Source organism: Scyliorhinus torazame, chromosome 1 (genome assembly GCF_047496885.1).
Source record: "Scyliorhinus torazame isolate Kashiwa2021f chromosome 1, sScyTor2.1, whole genome shotgun sequence".
Taxonomy (NCBI): domain Eukaryota; kingdom Metazoa; phylum Chordata; class Chondrichthyes; order Carcharhiniformes; family Scyliorhinidae; genus Scyliorhinus; species Scyliorhinus torazame.
Genome location: NC_092707.1, coordinates 91117950 through 91135982, shown reverse-complemented (window position 1 = coordinate 91135982; position 18033 = coordinate 91117950). Strand labels below are relative to the sequence as shown.

Below are 18033 nucleotides of genomic sequence, written 5' to 3'. Positions count from 1 at the left end.
GATTGGCCATGATAAATTGACCTTGGTGTCCAAAATTGCCCTTATCGAACCTGGGGCCCTGGAGCTATGAAGCAATTGTGCTATCCACAATGCTTCTGTGCTGCCCAAAAGGTGAATGTCAGGAGTGGGATTTGAACCAACGACCCTTGAAAGGGACCAGAAATCATCCAGCCCTCAATGTCTGCTTAAGTTTGGTGCCTTAGACCACTCGACCATCCTGACAACTTACAACTTTGTCTTTGGAATTGTCTTCCATAGAGAGCACTGAAGGCTGGCTCACTGAATAGATTCAGGGCAGAGGTCAGACAGATTTTTCTACCTTCAAGGAAGTCAAGGGTGAGGGGTTGAGGGCAGGACATTGGAGATATAGCCACATACAGATCAGCCATGCCTCATTGAATAGTGGAGCAGGTTTGATAGTCCAAACGCTCATAGAATTTACAGTGCAGAAGGAGGCCATTCGGCCCATCGAGTCTGCACTGGCTCTTGAAAAGAGCACCTTACCCAAGGTCAACACCTCCACCCTATCCCCATAACCCAGTAACCCCACCCAACACTAAGGGCAATTTTGGACACTAAGGGCAATTTATCATGGCCAATCCACCTAACCTGCACATCTTTGGACTGTGGGAGGAAACCGGAGCACCCGGAGGGAACCCACACACACACGGGGAGGACATGCAGACTCCGCACAGACAGTGACCCAAGCCAGAATTGAACCTGGGACCCTGGAGCTGTGAAGCAATTGTGCTATCCACAATGCTACCGTGCTGCTGCCTGCAGACGTAGGACCTGCTCCAGTCCTAATGTTATGAAGGTCTACAGTGGTGTGTCAGCATTGATTTTGTGCTCACGTTCCTGGAGCAGGTCTCATACCCATTGACTCAAAGATCAGTGTGTTAATCACTAAGTGATGATGGAAACATCTGTGAAATGAGCTGCAGTCACTTTTCCCAATCTGGCCTGGCTAGTGCCATTTTGTTTTCACTTGCCTCTCCCTGCTCCACTCACCCCTCTGCCCCAAGCTCCTGATGTCCCCATTCGCTGGTTAATGTTGGTCCCCAATCCTGAGCTACAGCCCCTCTGTCCCAAGCCCCCAATGTCCCTATTCCATGGTTATGTTGGTCCCCAATCCTGAGCTACTGCCCCTCTTTCCCAACTTCAGCCCCTGATGTCCCCATTCTCTAGTTAATGTTGTTCCCCAATCCTGAGCTACTGCCCCGCCGTCGCAAGCTCCTGACCCTTATGTCCCCAATCCTGAGCTCCTTTCTCTTATATCCCCATTCCTTAGCTACTGCCCTCTCTCTCACACTCCTGCCCCCTATCCTGAGCTTCGGCGCCTCATCCAAGCTCCTGCTCCTTATGTCCCCTATCCTGAGTGACTACCCTTCTGTCCCCTATCCTGAGTTATTGTCCTTATGTCCCCTATCCTGAGTTACTGTCCTTATGTCCCCTATCCTGAGTGACTACCCTTCTGTCCCCTATCCTGAGCTACTGCCCTTATGTCCCCAATCTTGAGCTACTGCCCTTATTTCCCTATCCTGAGCCACTGCCCTTATCATAGAATATACAGTGCAGAAGGAGGCCACTCGGCCCATCGAGTCTGCACCAGCCCCTGGAAGGAGAACCCTACCTAAGCCCACACCTCCACCCTATCCCCGTAGCCCAATCCAACCTTTTTGGACATTAAAGGCAATTTAGCTAGGCCAATCCACCTAACCTGCATATCTTTGGACTGTGGGAGGAAACCAGAGCACCCAGAGGAAGCCCACGCACACACGGGGAGAACGTGCAAACTCCGCACAGTGACCCAAGCTGGAATCGAACCTGGGACCCTGGAGCTGTGAAGCGACTGTGCTAACCACTGTGTTACAGTGCACCTGCTGTCCCCAATCCTGAGCTACTCTCCCAACCTCCTGCGCCTTATGTCCCCAATCCTGAGCTACTGCCCCCTCTCCCACGCTCCTGCCCCTTATGTCCCCAATCCTGAGCTATTGCCCTCATGTCCCCAATCCTGAGGTGCTGCCTCTCTGCATCAAGCTCCCTCCTCCTCCTAGCGGCCAGTGGTGGTGCTGCTCTCACCAGTTGCAGTGCTCAGGGCGCAGGGAGTTGGTGCCGGCCGGACGCTGTGATAAGCCAAGGGGGCTGCGCAAAGGCCGGACGCTGTTCCCGTCGCAGTTACCGTGCTGCCGGTTGTTGTGGAGCCCGTAACAGTCCAGCAGGATCCACTGCTCGCTCAAGAGCAAAAACGGCACTGTTGTTGCTGGCCACTGGGTGCATCCAAGAGCCCGGTCGGAACATGACTGTGGTGACAGGACGCGCGCACGCAGGCTCAGGGTGTGCCCCGTGCAGCCGGAGGGACGCGAGTGAACAGAGTGAGAGGGCGCGTCCTTCCTACTCCCTGAATTTAGGTCAGTGGTGGATAACCTGGGGGGGGGGGGGGGGGCGCGATGCGGCCCATCTGGACTCTGAGTGCAGACCACAAGCAGGGTTGCTACATTCCGTGGATTTCTGTCCGGGTTTTTTTTTTCCTCCCGGTATGACTGAAGCAATACGCATGTAAAGCAAGGGTAAGTGAGGGGTGTGCTGTTTGTACACATGGATTAAGAACCTGCACTCCCTCTGGGTCTAAAGTGTAAATATTTATTTTGTTTTACTACTTGAAGTTGAAGACGGTTTTATTAATGTATAAATAAGCATTTTAAAAAACTCATTATTAAACAGCGTGTATTTAATCTTACTAATGATTAATGAATAAGCCAGATTTCAAACTTGCAGCCCATTGAGATGAAGGAAGGCCACTCATGCAGGCCACCCATTTGCCAAGGTTACCTATCACTGGTGTACGATGTTACAAACCCTCTGTGTGCTGGGCGCTACTGGCATCACATCAAATGCCCCCAAAGTTGAATTCACGTGTTATCTTTAACGCAGGAATAAATCCCAAGGAGTTTCATCTTTTCTAAGATATTTCATAGGCTTCTAACCCTCTACACCTAGATCAACAAGGGCAGCAGCTACATGGGAATACCACCACCCCAGGAACACGGAGGGTGGGGTGTGGACCTAGGTAGGACACTCAGAGGGTCGGTGTAGACTTGATGGAAAAAATGGTCTCCTAATGTATTGTAGGGATTTCCCTACAAGTCACCCAACTTTGACTGTGAAGGAATGGCAATTATATATGACATTCAGCTAAAATCCTGGAACATCCAACCTAACAGCATTGTGGAATTACTTTCACACAGACTGCAGTGGTTCAAGGTGACTCGCCCCTACCTTCTCAGGTACAATTAGGGACAAGCAATAAATTTTGGCTTTGTCCATGCTGTCGATATCCTGAAACTGGAAGAAAGCATATGGAGATTTTCTTAATTGTTCAATATGGCATCTGAAAGGAGGCTCGTTACAAAAATCGAGGTGTATGGACCCAAGAGTGCAGATGTAAAGTTGATTAATGGATAGGAAACAAAAGGGCTAGAGTGTACTGCTTTAATTGAATCGGCAGAGGAGTGGGACATCAGGAGCCCAATATGAAATCTGCTGACAAAAATGGGAGGTTTTACAAACAGCAAGGATTATATATCTTCAACGGACACACAGATTAGCTGAATGATCAGGTGGCAAATATACTTTTAAGGTGAAGATATGCAATTTAATACATTTTGGAAGCTAAAACACAGAATGGAAATGTAAGCTCACTGAATGATTTTGAAGGGTATTGACGAACACAGAGTTCTGAGGTTTAAATATGAAATTCCGAAACATGCAAGTGCATTTAGATAAACTTATAAATGGGCCTATTCGTATTTGGGACTTTTAAATAGAATCCAAAATTGAAGTAGCAATGGTAAATTATCCGAAACTAGGATTTGTTGCTATTTCTTTTATCAAAGATTATCGCATGTAAAACTCCAGCGGGTACAAATTCAGTGAACCAAGCTCAGTAGTTGCTGCTAATCATTACAGTGGGAATATGAAAAATGTAATTCCATCGGCGTATTTAATAAATGCACCCATCATTAGTTTTCAATAAGCTCTGAAAATCCCATCAGTTGTGTTTAATTTCTATCAAATAATTTCTGTTCTTTGAAGCCTAGACTGCTGAAATACAAGGTTTCTTAAAGGATTCTTTTTCTAAGCCTTGGATAAAATTCCTGTTTGTAAGTAGTGCATCTTTTTATAATTGGCATTTCAACTTTCCAATATTTATGTACGATTCGATCCCTGGTCAGTGCTGTGTTAATGCATCTCAGCCAAGGAAACAGTTCGGAATCTACAATTATCCACACTAAATCAAGCGAGGGAGAAGTGAAAAATCAGGTGGGTGTTGTGATCTTGATCCCCATCGAGGGTTTCAACAATTACTTGCATCCACAGACAACTTTTTTTTAAAAAAACCTGCGGAATGCATTTGAGATGTAATCAAAAAGTTCATCAATTTTAAACATTTCCTGTTAATAAGAATGCACGTTTTTATATGCCTCAATTGGGGACAGAAACAAACTTGGTTGTGATCATTAAATAATGAAGTCAGCTATCAACCCTGGGGTAGATTCGGGACTGGAGTATAAGAGTTGTGGGATCAAAGTCCAGATCACAAATTGGGCGTAAGCTGCTCACAATTTTCCATCCATTAAAACAAAGTGTGTGCTCAATTCTTGTTTGTGCTCTGGAGCTCTATCTACCTACTACAGTTGAGGTTCACATTAATGGTCACCGAGGTGAGATACTGGGAGGTGGTTAGTTCATGTAGAATTGAACGAATTAGCTCTTTCAAGATAGGAAGAATATTGAGGTATGGGGATACAGTAATTCAAATTACAAATACAATTAACTGTTATTCAAAAGGATTTTCATAAGCCTCATAATAATCAGCTTGGATATTGAAACAAATAAACCATGCAGATAATTTAACACTGATGTATGTGGTCACGCAACAAATCTTCCAACTAGCCCCCAAGGAGCTGCTTGAAAAGTGTTAACATTAGTTATAAAAGTAAAATCTGGAATTAAAAGTCTAATGATGACCACAAAACAATTGTTGATTGTCCTAAAATCCCATCTGGTTCACTTATGTCCTTTAGGGAAGGAAATATTTCATCCTTACCTGGTCTGGCCTACAACTGACTCGAGACCCACAGCAATGTGGTTTACTCTCTTAAATGCCCTCAGGGATAGGCAATAAATGCTGGCCCAGCCAGTGACACCCACATCCCATGAAGGAATAAAAAAAGTCACACAGGCTCAGGGAAGAAGAGAAAAGGTGTAGGACTGCAGGTGGGACTGGGTGAGAGGAGGCAAAGCCACTTGGAGTGGGTCTCAATGAGTGCAGAGAGCTGAAGCATACTGAATGGAGCACAGAGGAACTTGAGGAATTCAGAGTGGCTGAAAAACAATTAGCTCTGCTTGGTCCCCACTAATCATGTGACACCACAGACCAATGTTGGGATCCAGCATTTTCTGTTTTTACTTCAGATTTCCAGATTATGATTTTGTATAATAGGATCCAATTGCTTTGTCGGTTTATGCAGTCAAAATGGAACAAACAGCACAAATGGCTTATTGCAATCATAAAACGTTGAAGATGCAGGAAAAAGATGTGATTCTAAATTTTAAAACATAAATTAAGACATTCTGCCCAAGTCGTGAAGTTATTGAATGTGTTGGTATGAGCAGTTCACTTCCCTCATGTAGATAGAAAATTGAGATTTTTTTAAGCCCGGTCTGTTTTTGTTTCTGTTGGCCCAAAATATAAAGCTGTACAGCAACACATGGATGATACTGCAAATTTATTTGGAGCATGTATCCCCTTCGGGAGGCACATGTATGCAAAATACACAGTACAGCATAAATACTGCTTCATCTATACGTCAACAGTAACTGGATATCTCCTAATCAGTTTAGGATGTAATAAAAATTAAACCTTTGTGGACTGATGGTACGGAAGAGCTGGGGTAGCTTGCAATTATTAAATGACATAATTAAAGTTCAATTTACAGAGTGTGTGTTTATGGTGGATCTTATGAATTTGCATGCTAACAAAGTGACATTTTGGAAGATGTGAGGCCAAGGTTCAGCTTTAGCTCTTCAGCACTCTGCCCATGAGCTCTGCAAATTCCGGCAATTGCTGCCCATAACTTTCCATCAGTAGAATTGAAGGTAGATGGAGTTAAAGATACAGAGCAGCCAAAATCTAAATGAATGCCAGAACAGGCTCGAGGGACTGAATGGCCTACTCCTGTGACACAGTGGACAATACTTGCCCGAATGATATTTTGCACTCAAGTGAGAGCAGTCTTAATGTCCAGGGTGAAGTGGAAAATTTGTGCCCTGCCTACCTTGTCCATAATAGAAGGCTGCGCATGGCCCATCCCTGGTTTCATCATGTGAGTTTTCTCATGAAATAAACCCACCTCAAAATTGGCCATCATCTGTTTCATTCACATCAGCACTTAAAATTATTTTATTTTGCAGCAATGTGAAAAATCTGAACGAAAAAATCCAGTACTGCTCAAGAACGCATGCAGTTTGGAATGTAACAACCCAGCATAATCATTTAACCAAGTCACACTTTCCTGCAAACCTCTTCAATGCAAACAATCTGAAGTGATCAAGAGCCTGGCCTCAATAGTTGGAAGAGAGTGCATGGAGGAAACAAAAACACAAGGGCAGGCACCCAGCTCTAAAAACCCTCAGTCCAGCAATGCTGTCATCTTTACATCAGACGGTAAACATTCTTCAGGCTACTGGCTGGATGTTGTTTGCGTGCTACTGCCACTTCCAGTACTTTTCCCAGAACTGCTACCTTTGGGGACTCTTGTGGCGCTTGGTTGCCGTGGCACCCGCTGGCTGGATCCTTCACGGGTGCTGCCCCGCTCCATCTGTGTCTGTGCACCACTGATGGCGGTGCTGGATTTATTTCTCACTGCGAAGTAAAGGGGGTGGGTGGGGGATGGGGGGGGGAGAAAACAGTCAGTTTTGTAACCAAGACATTTTGAAATCTAAAAACATCACACTTTCTACCAGAGGCAATGTGTCCTCTGTCAATAGTGTTCCTCTAAGAAAAGGTGGCTCAGAATACCTGTGCTCTGTTGTCATGCGAAATTCAGCAATGACTGCTCCATAAGTATACTATTTATTTCATCCTCTTAGGTATCGAGGACAATGATCCACAGCAGGTTTCATTAAATGCAACAGTCATGATGCCAAAAGGGAGGAAAAACATGCAATATAAAAAGTGGTTACCCTGGCCCAGTTTAATCCTTGCTTTCCAAGCATCAGTCTTGATGGCTGTTCAGGTAAAATAATGAACCTTGGTGTCACTGTGGAAGGGGGGGCGGGGGGGGGGGGGGGGGGGGGGGGTTCTGCTCCTAATTAATGCTCAAGGAACGTGCAGAAGGAAAACAGAATGGCAACATATATTTTTTCTTTGGAAAAGGTTTGCAGTGTCTTTTGGGTGTAAGCCATTGGGGATTGGATGGGAATAATTAAATTCTCATGCAAAGGTGAGGTGATCCATCACAGAGACGAAAAGTACAGGCAGAATCACTCTCCAAAGTTAAGTCCCTGCTAATGAATCATGGTGTAGCAAAGATAGCAATGGACAAGGTGTCATGTGAGAGTACCTTTAAGAAATGGGTGTTTATAAATGGGTGTGTGTATAAACATCTGTAGTGAGAGTACCTTTAAGAAATGGGTGTTTACTACTGCAGTGATGTCAGAGAGTGGGTAGAGCTGGGCTGTCTGTCAGCTTTTTACTTTCGTTTTAGGCTGTTTGCTGCAGGGTGTGTTTTAGTTCCGTTTTCAGTGTTGGAGCTGAAGCCAGACAGAGCAGGTGTACTGTTGATCTCTCTGCCATGAAAAGACTATCTCTTGATCACTTGGTGAATTCAGAATTATAAATGTTCTCAGTAGTGAATGTAAACCTAATGTGCTTCTGTTAAAAGGTGTTTCTTTTGTCTTCTGGATGTTGTTTGGGAAGTTATTAAGGATTACTAAGTGTTGTATTCTTTGGGGGTTGTATTTGAATTGATGGTTGCTATGATCTTCACTGTGTTTTAGAAAGGTTAACTTGAGTTCATAGAATAAACATTGTTTTGCTTTAAAAAATACTTTTCATTTCTGCTGTACCACACCTGTAGAGTGGGCCGTTTGCTCCCCATACCACAATCTATTAAAAATTGTGGGTCAGGTGAACTCCATGATACACTTTGGGGTTCTCTAAACCCTGGCCCCATAACAAAGGCCACAGTCTCTTTTGCTTCTTTGGAAGGGATTGCTGGATTAAGATTTGGGGTGGGGGTGGGGGAGAAGAATCACGAAGGTCAATGACAAATTGGTTCAAGTAGCTTTGTTTCATTAACATCCTATCCCTTTCCTTTTAATCTCTGTATGATCCGAAGGATTAATCTGTGGGGTTGTGCAGATAACCAGTGCTACTTTGCAAAGCTCCAGGATAGGATTTCCTGCACAGCCCCCCCACTTGGAGTCTGCTGATTGTGACTGCTGAACTATTAAGGCGAGGAGATGAGCACGCGGGGGCGTGGTGGGGTGAGCCTGCACCTTACAATTCTCTGCAGGGCTTAGAGGTTCTCTGTTTTTGCATGGGATGAAAATTACCCTGGGGCAAGAAGGAGCCAAAAGTTTGATCTTTCCCAGAACTGCTAATGAATTTACAGAAAGCAGTCTTGAATCTTTATCTGGATCGTCCCTCCCGCACGCAGAAAATTCATTACTTCCTATAAACTGAAGTTATCACAGAAAGATGGATTTTCACATCACAAAATAATTTCTGTATGCCAATTTAAAACAATGAGGGATATATGGAATACATGTGTTTATTTGGAAGCTGTTATCACCAAGATATTCCTTGAATTTGAAATCACACTAAAAGTATGGCTGTGTGCGCTGCTTCCATCAATCAAGGTGAGCAGAGAGAAGATTCACAGTCAGAATCAAGCTTCTGCATAAAACAGCTATTCCTGCTGTGGAGAATTTTTATGGCTAGCCCTGGAAACCACTTGCACAATCCAAATTATCAAGATTGTTCACTCAACTCTGAAAATGTTACCGCCGAAAAGACACGGGTACTTTTGACATAATTTTACTGTTCAAATTTAAATAGTATCTGAATGTGGATTATGAGCTTTGAGCACCTGTTCTTCGTGGGTAATGAATCACATTCCCACCCCTCGACAACAGCTTAATGGACATCTTTCCTCCTTGTCTCAGAGGAACACTTAGCAATTATCCAAAGCATTTCAGAGAACTGGAAACAGAGTGGATTAGAAAAGCAGCTTTTAGCAGCAAATAAAAAGGGAAATGTGAAAGCCAACTACTGGCAGCCTAATTGTGCTCCCCTGCCATTGCCCACAGCACTAAACTACAGCACAAAGCAAGCCAGATCTTCCACAGCGCCAGCAGCATGGTAACTCACAGCCAAGATAAGAAGTCAGATTGCAGGAACTCATAAATCAGCAGGTAACAAGCGCATCTATTCCAACAACAGGCACCAGCAGGATCATACTAGGACTTGATGCCACAGTGACTGCCTCGCAAAAATGGTCGTTATTTTAAGAACGGACATGTTTTTAAACATTGTCAGTCACCTGGGCTGTTGACCATACAGGTCTGAGATACAACAGTGGTCATGCAATTATCAGCCCCCAGACATGTCGGCTGCATTTGTTGTTTTCGCACTATATAAGATCCCATAATCTGGGTGCCAATAATTAACTCAACCATCTTCGATTGGCAAAGGGAATCTTTTACCCAAATTTCCATACTAGATCTCAGCTTGAAACAGGTGCAAAAACCCAGAAGCACATCAGGTCAACTTTAATATCTACATACAATTACCCGTTTCATACCTGCCGCAGCAGCAACAGTGGAGGGTAACGCTCATGTTTCCTTAAATGTGCTTAGCCCTCTGATGTACTTTCACAGGGGGCAACACATAATGTACATGAATTTAAAAGACCTCTGCCTGCCTTTCTATGAATCCCTCTTAACACCTAGAAACATATTTATAGAATTAGACTGTTCAATCCGGCCAGTACATTTCAGTGTTTGCCCTCCAAGCAAGCAAAATAGTTGTGAACCACCCCTCTCATCCTCATCGAATCTCATTCATCAAGCCCTTCAATGACTTTCAGGTCCTCATGAAAGAAATTGGGATCTACTTCTTCCTCTGAGATGCCTTCGAATGCCTTTCTGTGTTAAAGGCACAAAACTATTTCAAGCTATCGTTGCTTGTTGGAAAGGTTTTAAAGCAGGGATATCTAAACTTCATCCGTAAGCCCAGACTCTCTGACATTTGAAGGCCAGGCAATTTGGGCGTAATTCTTTTACTCTCCAATTTGGCATGTTTTAATTTTGTGGGCCCATCGAGACTGCACCGACCCACTTAAGCCCTCACTTCCACCCTATCCCCGTAACCCAATAACCCCTCCTAACCTTTTTTGGACACTAAGGGCAATTTAGCATGGCCAATCCACCTAACCTGCACGTCTTAAGATTGTGGGAGGAAACCGGAGCACCCGGAGGAAAGCCACGCAGACACGGGGAGAACGTGCAGACTCCGCACAAACAGTGACCCAGCGGGAAATCTAAACTGGGAACCTGGCGCTGTGAAGCCACAGTGCTAGCTACTGCTGCCTAATAATGCTACTTCCAAATTCAACTGAAAATCTGTTAGCACCAGCAACTTGATATTTATGTATTTATTCACACATCAAACATAGCCTTCAAAATTGTACGCAAAAATAAAAATAACTTGCACACACTTATTTAAGGGTATCCTAACCCAAAACTTAATTCTGTCTCCATTCCAGAATATCAATCACAGTCATCAATTACACTCACCTATCAACAATTTCAGGAATTATGTTCTCCATTTTTGGGGTTTAGAGTGGGGAACAGAAGAGAAAGGGGAAGAAACTGATGGGATCAGCCTCTTCCCTACATCGTTTGATAATTTTCATCCAGGATTGACTTGACATCAGTGCAGCTCAAACTTCTCATAAGCCAACCATCTGAGTTGGCAAGGCAATAAATAAATTTTCCACTGAGGCGTAACAATAAAGAACTGCAGTTTAATTTGACTCATATTTTGCAGGAACATTTAGTATTTGGGAACAAACAAGAGAGGATAATCTGAACATAACACCTCAAATGTTTGCAAAATTGGAATGATAAAACAAAAATAAATAGTGACCAGAAGACAGGATCTTTCACTTGCGGTGCCAATTGCAACACCATGGGGCTAATCTCGAAGGTGCAGGCCGAGTCTATACATTTCATCAAGAGCAACATGTTATGTGTCTTCAGTGCTGCAGATGAATTACACCCACTCAAACAAAAGAAACGGAATTGATTCTGATGCTAAAAGGGCAGTGCATGTCCAGGTGTGGGAACACCTGATTACTTCATACTTCTTTGCCAAATAGTGATCAACTAGAGACAGAATAACTGAGCAATTAACTAACCACCAGAAATGAAAAAGCTCAGAAATTTGATAACAGAAATTAGCTGCACACAAATGCATAACATGTGTCATGCTGTTCTCTCAAGGCCTCAAACAGCATAAAATAATAGAACAAGCAAGATATATTCAGCCCTTTGAACCTGCTCCTTCAGCCCAACATCTATGATCTGACAGATCATGGATTCTGCTCCCAGTTTCCTGTGGGGAAACGTCTGTGTGCATCAATTCCCAAAGCACAACAAGTATATGACTTTTTCCCTCTAAATTTCCACTTTAGAAGAGAGAAGATTTATCTAACCTCATGATACCAAAGTAGTCCATTATTGCAATTTATCATCTCATTTTGAGTAAACGGTTCTTGATCATAGCAATGATCTAAGGAATTCAATAACATATTGGAGTTTAACATTCTAGTTCCTGAGAAATTAGATAGTTTCAAGTGTATGAGGCTCCGAGTAATTGCAAATGTCTTTCAGACTTTGAAATTTCAAGCTGTGAAGTGGCCATCCGGGTTAAGCTTGGGTCTTGAAACAATGGCAAGTACAAAATTGGAGTTGTTCTTTTAGTTCAATTTCAAGACAACTAAAAATCAGATTGGTGCAACACCAGTACAGCACCCTTCATTGTCACAGGTTCAAACTCTAACTCTGTAATCAGCTGCCAGCAGTTATTCTAAAGCTTCAGGTTCTCAGGGAGCAGATCTTCCTCTCACCTAAGAAGTTTGAATGGTGTGTTTTTCTGAATGGAAGGTTGTGACTTGCGGTGTTCCACAGGGATCTGTGCTGGGGCCGCTGTTGTTCGTAGTGTACATAAACGATTTGGAGGAAAATGTAGCTGGTCTGATTAGTAAGTTTGCGGATGACACCAAGGTTGGTGGAGTGGCAGATAGTGTTGAGGATTGTCAGAAGATACAGCAGGACATAGATAGGTTGGAGACTTGGGCAGAGAAATGGCAAATGGAGTTTAATCCGGACAAATACGAGGTAATACATAGGGGGGGGGGGGGGAAATATACTGTAAATGGCAAGATTCTGAGGAATATAGAAAGTCAGAGAGATCTGGCGTGCAGGTCCACAGATATTTGAAGATGGCAACACAAGCGGATAAGGTAGTCAAGAAAGCATATGGAATGCTTGCCTTCATTGGATGGGGCATAGAGTATAAAAACTGGCAAGTCATGCTAGAGTTGTATAGAAGCTTGGTAATGCCACACTTGGGATATTGCATACAATTCTGGTTGGCACACTACCAGAAGGATTTGGAGGCTTTGTAGAGGGTGCAGAGAAGGTTTACCAGAATGTTGCCTGGTCTGGAGGGTGGTTAGCTATATGGAGAGGCTGAACAGATTTGGACTGTTTTCATTAGAAAGACGGTGGTTGAGGGGTGACCTGATAGAGGTCTACAAGATTATGAGGGACATGGATAGAGTGGATGGGCAGGCAGTCTTTCCCAGGGGATATATATAGGTTTAAGATCCGTGGGGCAAAATTTAGAGATGTGCGAGGCAGGTTTTTTATGCAGAGGGTGGCGAGTGTCTGGAATGCGTTGCCAGGGGAGGTTGTGGAAGCAGATACATTAGCGGCATTCAAAAGGCATCTTGACAAACACATGGATAGGATGGGTATAGAGGGATACGGCACAGTGCTGAGGGTTTTGGCAAAGGTTGGTTTCATGATTGGTACAGGCTTGGAGGGCCGAAGGGCCTGTTCCTGTGCTGTATTGTTCTTTCGTCTCCTATGTACAAAAAGGACTAAAACAATGACAAAAAGACAAATTCAGGGTTAAGCCTATGTGAGACTAACAGCACAGGAATTTAAAAATGCCATGTAAAAAGGCAACTTAATTGCTGCTGGTTCGCCCTTACTATTCACGATGGCCAGCGACGGCCTGCCCTGTGTATGGCAACACACAGGCCTTTTGCACCAAGAGGAAATAATACACAATCAGCTCATAGATTATCATAGAATTTACAGTGCAGGAGGCCATTCGGCCCATCGAGTCTGCACCGGCTCTTGGAGAAGAGCACCCTACCCAAGGTCAACACCTCCACACCCTATCCCCATAACCCAGCAACCCCACCCAACACTAAGGGCAATTTTGGACATTAAGGGCAATTTATCATGGCCAATCCACCTAACCTGCACATCTTTGGACTGTGGGAGGAAACACACGCACACACGGGGAGGACGTGCAGACTCCGCACAGACAGTGACCCAAGCCGGAATCGAACCTGGGACCCTGGAGCTGTGAAGCAATTGTGCTATCCACTATGCTACCGTGCTGCCCACCGTGTTTCCTTAAATGTGCTTTCATGGTCAGCGCAACACATCATGGACGTGGGATTTTAAAAAGACCTCTGCCTGCCTTTCTGTGAATCCCAGTAACACCTAGAAACATATACAGAATTAGACTTTGATCCGGCCAGTAACTTGACGAGGCCATTACCAATATGATAGTTGTGGGATGAAGGGATTGCCTTATGAAGAAAAGTTAACAGGTTGAGCTGAAACCTAATGTAGGGACTCGATAAGGTGAATGTCCGTCGGATGTTTCCTCTTGTCGGGGAGACTAGAACTAGGGCATAGTTTAAAAATAAGAGGTCTTCCATTTAAGACTGGGATGAGGAGAAACATTTTCTTCCATAGGGTCGTTGGTATGTGGAATTTTCTTCCCAGGAAGTCATAAGAGGTTGGGTCATTGAATTTATTCAAGGCAGAGGTTAGACAGATTTTTGTTAGGCAAGGGCGCCAAGGGTTATTTGGTGACCTGATGTGGAATCATGTCTTTGATACACAATATTCCTATATGCTAGCCAAGTAAAGGAAGCAGCCAAGCAGACATGCATCACTCCACATAAAAGCCCCGCACACCACTTGGAAACGTTTCTGCTAATTTAACTAATATATCTAGAGGGTCCAGAATAAATACCACAGGAGTTTATTAGTTTATCACTGATACCTCACACCTGCAGACATCTTAGGGTTGGAAAATTCCATCCTTCAAATCAATACACATTATAAAAACACTATGCACTTTTTAACTTGCATTATTTGAGTTTAGAAGTACCCAACAACTTGGCCACAACTACAAGTTTCTACTGGTCATTACTCATGGACTGGTTCAGTTCGCTGCAACAAATGGTTAGGTCAGCAACATTCATGTCAGGCTGTAGTAGAAGTCTTTAGAGTAAACAGGAAATCAGCCCTGAGCTGCTACAAATTTACCTGGGCTGCATACAGCAGAGGAACAATCTTACTGTGCAGTAAAAGGGCAATTATCCCTTGTCCTGATAATGCCAGCAGATCTTCCTTCTAAACAACTTTCTGTTGCGCAAACATTTGGGAGACAAGGTGCTCCCTATGCATATTTGGTCTGAGGGGAAACTAGAGAATGCAGCAGGAAAATCGCAAGCTCGCAGAAAGCAAAGATGGGTTATTTCTATTGTACATCCGGCAGGTTTGAGAACCACAGGACAGTGATCTAGTGTGAAGATCATCAGGCTACGGTTATCTGGTGGAATCCTAGACTCTCACTTCAAAAGGCTTAGGATGAACCCAGTCTTGAAGAGAAAAAAAAAACTTGTATCCTCTCAACAGAAGAAGCTTCATGAGCTTCCTAATGGTTTCCTACATTGATGGACTCACCAGAGGTCAGAAAAGCACAGGTTTCTACCCTAGAGCAATGTGCTGTTTATTAGCTGATTGAACTATTGTCATCCGTGGTCTGAGAAAACTTTACAGCCCAAACTCCCCAAGCTTTCTTACAGAATCAGTGATAAAACAAATTAATGTTGTAATACAACTAGTTAAACCAAAGCTTTAGCCATCATTGTGGCCATTTGTCAGATTATAGCTTCACAGCTGGCAAGAATCAGAATCAAAAGACAGCAGTAATAGAGATAGGAGCTCCCAGCACCAAAGATCCAATGAATGGTTGCTTTGAACAAGACACCCATATGGAAAAACTGAAGCTTCTTTATGGCCTTATTTGCAATGCTGGAGAATAAACCTGGCAATGTGCACATAACGATTTTACAGATCCCAGGTTCTCTCATCATCCTGACTCGAAGCAATGACTCAATTGGGGAAATTAAAGCTGCAGCTCCTAATAATTCAGTTATCATCTGGATTTCACCACCCCCACCTCCACCCTCAGTAAATAATCTCTTTTTTACAAGTTCACTGACACATTAAGTACATTCCCGTACTTGTAGATGAGAATCAGAGACAAACACCCAATTGCTGGATATATCAATGTTACTTAACCAACATTGCATTTAAGGCAGTGAACAAACAAGCAGGTGATTAGATGAAGCAGCAGAACATGGGCAAATCCAGAGGTGATTAGATGAATGAGTGAAAGACTCTGCCTCAAGCTCCACATTCACACTATCTTGATGGCTTCAGTCAGAAAGCAATGCTTTTAACATACGCACGACTACAAGAATTCATTCCACCTTTCAAATGAGATTAATTGTTAAAATTGAATTAGTTTGTAAATGCATTTCTATAAAAAAGCTTTGTGGATATTAGGAAGAATGAGTCAGCTCTTATGATATGGATATTTGTGCAGCACTGAGCGTTTCCATACATCTGGACACCTAGAAAATTCCAACCCTCAGATCAACTACTCTTAACCCACTCCCTCTCAGACAGTCAGATCGCACCAGGAACTAGAGCTCTCATATTATTGCTTCATCATTCCATGTCATTGATTATTGGAGGGTAACTTTGGGAGCACTTTGGAAGTAGTCAAAAGCAGGTAATTTCATTAGAAAGAATCTTTAGTTTTAACATTATCCCCCTGGTAGCTTATTCTGGACTCTTCCAGTGATTGGTGACCACTCACACCCTCATCTCAAGAACAAAAATAAAACACAAGACTTAATACGTTAATTTGTATCTGTGTCTCATTGTCCCACTCTTGCAATTTAAATTAATATGCCCTTAACTACCTTAGATACATCTATAAGACCACTCCTCAGGTGCCTCCATTTCACGTTGAGAAGCCCAAGTTTAAGACCATTGATACTGACCTACGCTGCAGTCTTCAGCACTTAAATATTTCCCTTGTGCTTTTGTCACCAGAACTGAGCACAACTCAAGTTTTATTTTAGCCACCTTGGACTCATCCCCTTGTTTTTGTTATGAACTTCCAATATTCTACTAGCTATCAATCAATTTGACATGTTTAGCATTGAGTCAACTAAGACACCCAAGTCAAGTCTCTTTCAACATCATTCTTAGCTAGGGCATCACCATTGCATGCACAATACGAGATGCATTTACATTTTTCAAAGGGAGCTATTTTTTATAAAAAGTAATTAAAGGTTTTTAATTCATCATGGGGCTGGTTTAGCACACTGGGCTAAATTGCTGGCTTTTAAAGCAGACCAAGCAGGCCAGCAGCACGGTTCAATTCCCGTACCAGCCTCCCCGAACAGGCGCCGGAATGTGGGGACTAGGGGCTTTTCACAGTAACTCAATTGAAGCCTACTTATGACAATAAGCAATTTTCATTTCATTTCATTCATGTTACCAGCTGGCTCATAGGCATCTTACCAATAAACAGTGAATTAACTTCTGGGAATTTGAGACAGAGAGCACAGCCGCACCTGTTCCACAAGATATTTCAGATTAATAGAACATGTCAAAAATCAAACAACCGTACTAAATTATACATAGACAGGGCTGCAGGAATGACTGCAAAAGAATTGTAACATTGAAGGCTGTATTTGAGGTCTTACTGCCTTCAAATATTCATCCTTACTAAACAAATTATGGTTTACTGCAAATTAACGGAGGGACTACTGTAAAGCAATCAGCTGATTTATTGATAGAGTGGGTGTTAACCAATGAAAAGATCCTCAGAGGGCAGGTTTTTTGGGGCAGCACGGTAGCGCAGTGGTTAGCACAGTTGCTTCACAGCTCCAGGGGCCCAGGTTAGATTCCCGGCTTGGGTCACTGTCTGTGCAGTCTGCAACTTCTCCCAGTGTCTGCATGGGTGTCCTCCGGGTGCTCCGGTTTCCTCCCACAGTCCAAAGATGTACAGGTTAGGTGGATTGGGCATGATAAATTGCCCTTAGTGTCCAAAAAAGGTTAGGTGGGGTTACTGGGATAGGGTGGGGTGCTCTTTCCAAGGGTCGGTGCAGACTCGATGGTCCAAATGACCTCCTTCTGCACTATAAATTCTATAATTTAACAAATAAAATAAATGTACTGTAGGATTAGGTTGCCACACTAACACTACTGAATTGGTCCTGCATCTGGCCCCACTCAGAGTGGTTTGTGAGTTGGTGTTTTATTGCAGATCAGACAGTCATTGATCCAATTATACAGTACTTACTATCAGATAATTTGCACCAACTTATTCAAGTGTTAAACCTACCAAAAAATCATTAAAAAAATCAAAATCTCTCAATATGAAAGCAAAGCCTTGATCACTTCAATCTCTAATCAATAGACTAATTCTTTCAGAGTGCAGTCGACATCAATGAATCCTACAGAATTGGAAAATGTTACTGGATCGGTTTCATACAATGGACA

General features: G+C 43.3%; 1 protein-coding gene across 1 annotated transcript in view; it reads right to left on the bottom strand.

Moving 5' to 3' along the window:
• Positions 1-5775: 5775 nt before the first annotated feature.
• The window catches only part of mzt2b (mitotic spindle organizing protein 2B), a 42330-nt gene continuing 30072 nt past the window's right edge, over positions 5776-18033 (bottom strand). Inside the window, exon 4 of the mRNA XM_072497991.1 lies at positions 5776-6928. Within this exon, the coding sequence (XP_072354092.1) occupies positions 6747-6928 (182 nt within the window). The 3' untranslated portion in view covers positions 5776-6746. The remainder of the gene's footprint in view (positions 6929-18033) is intronic.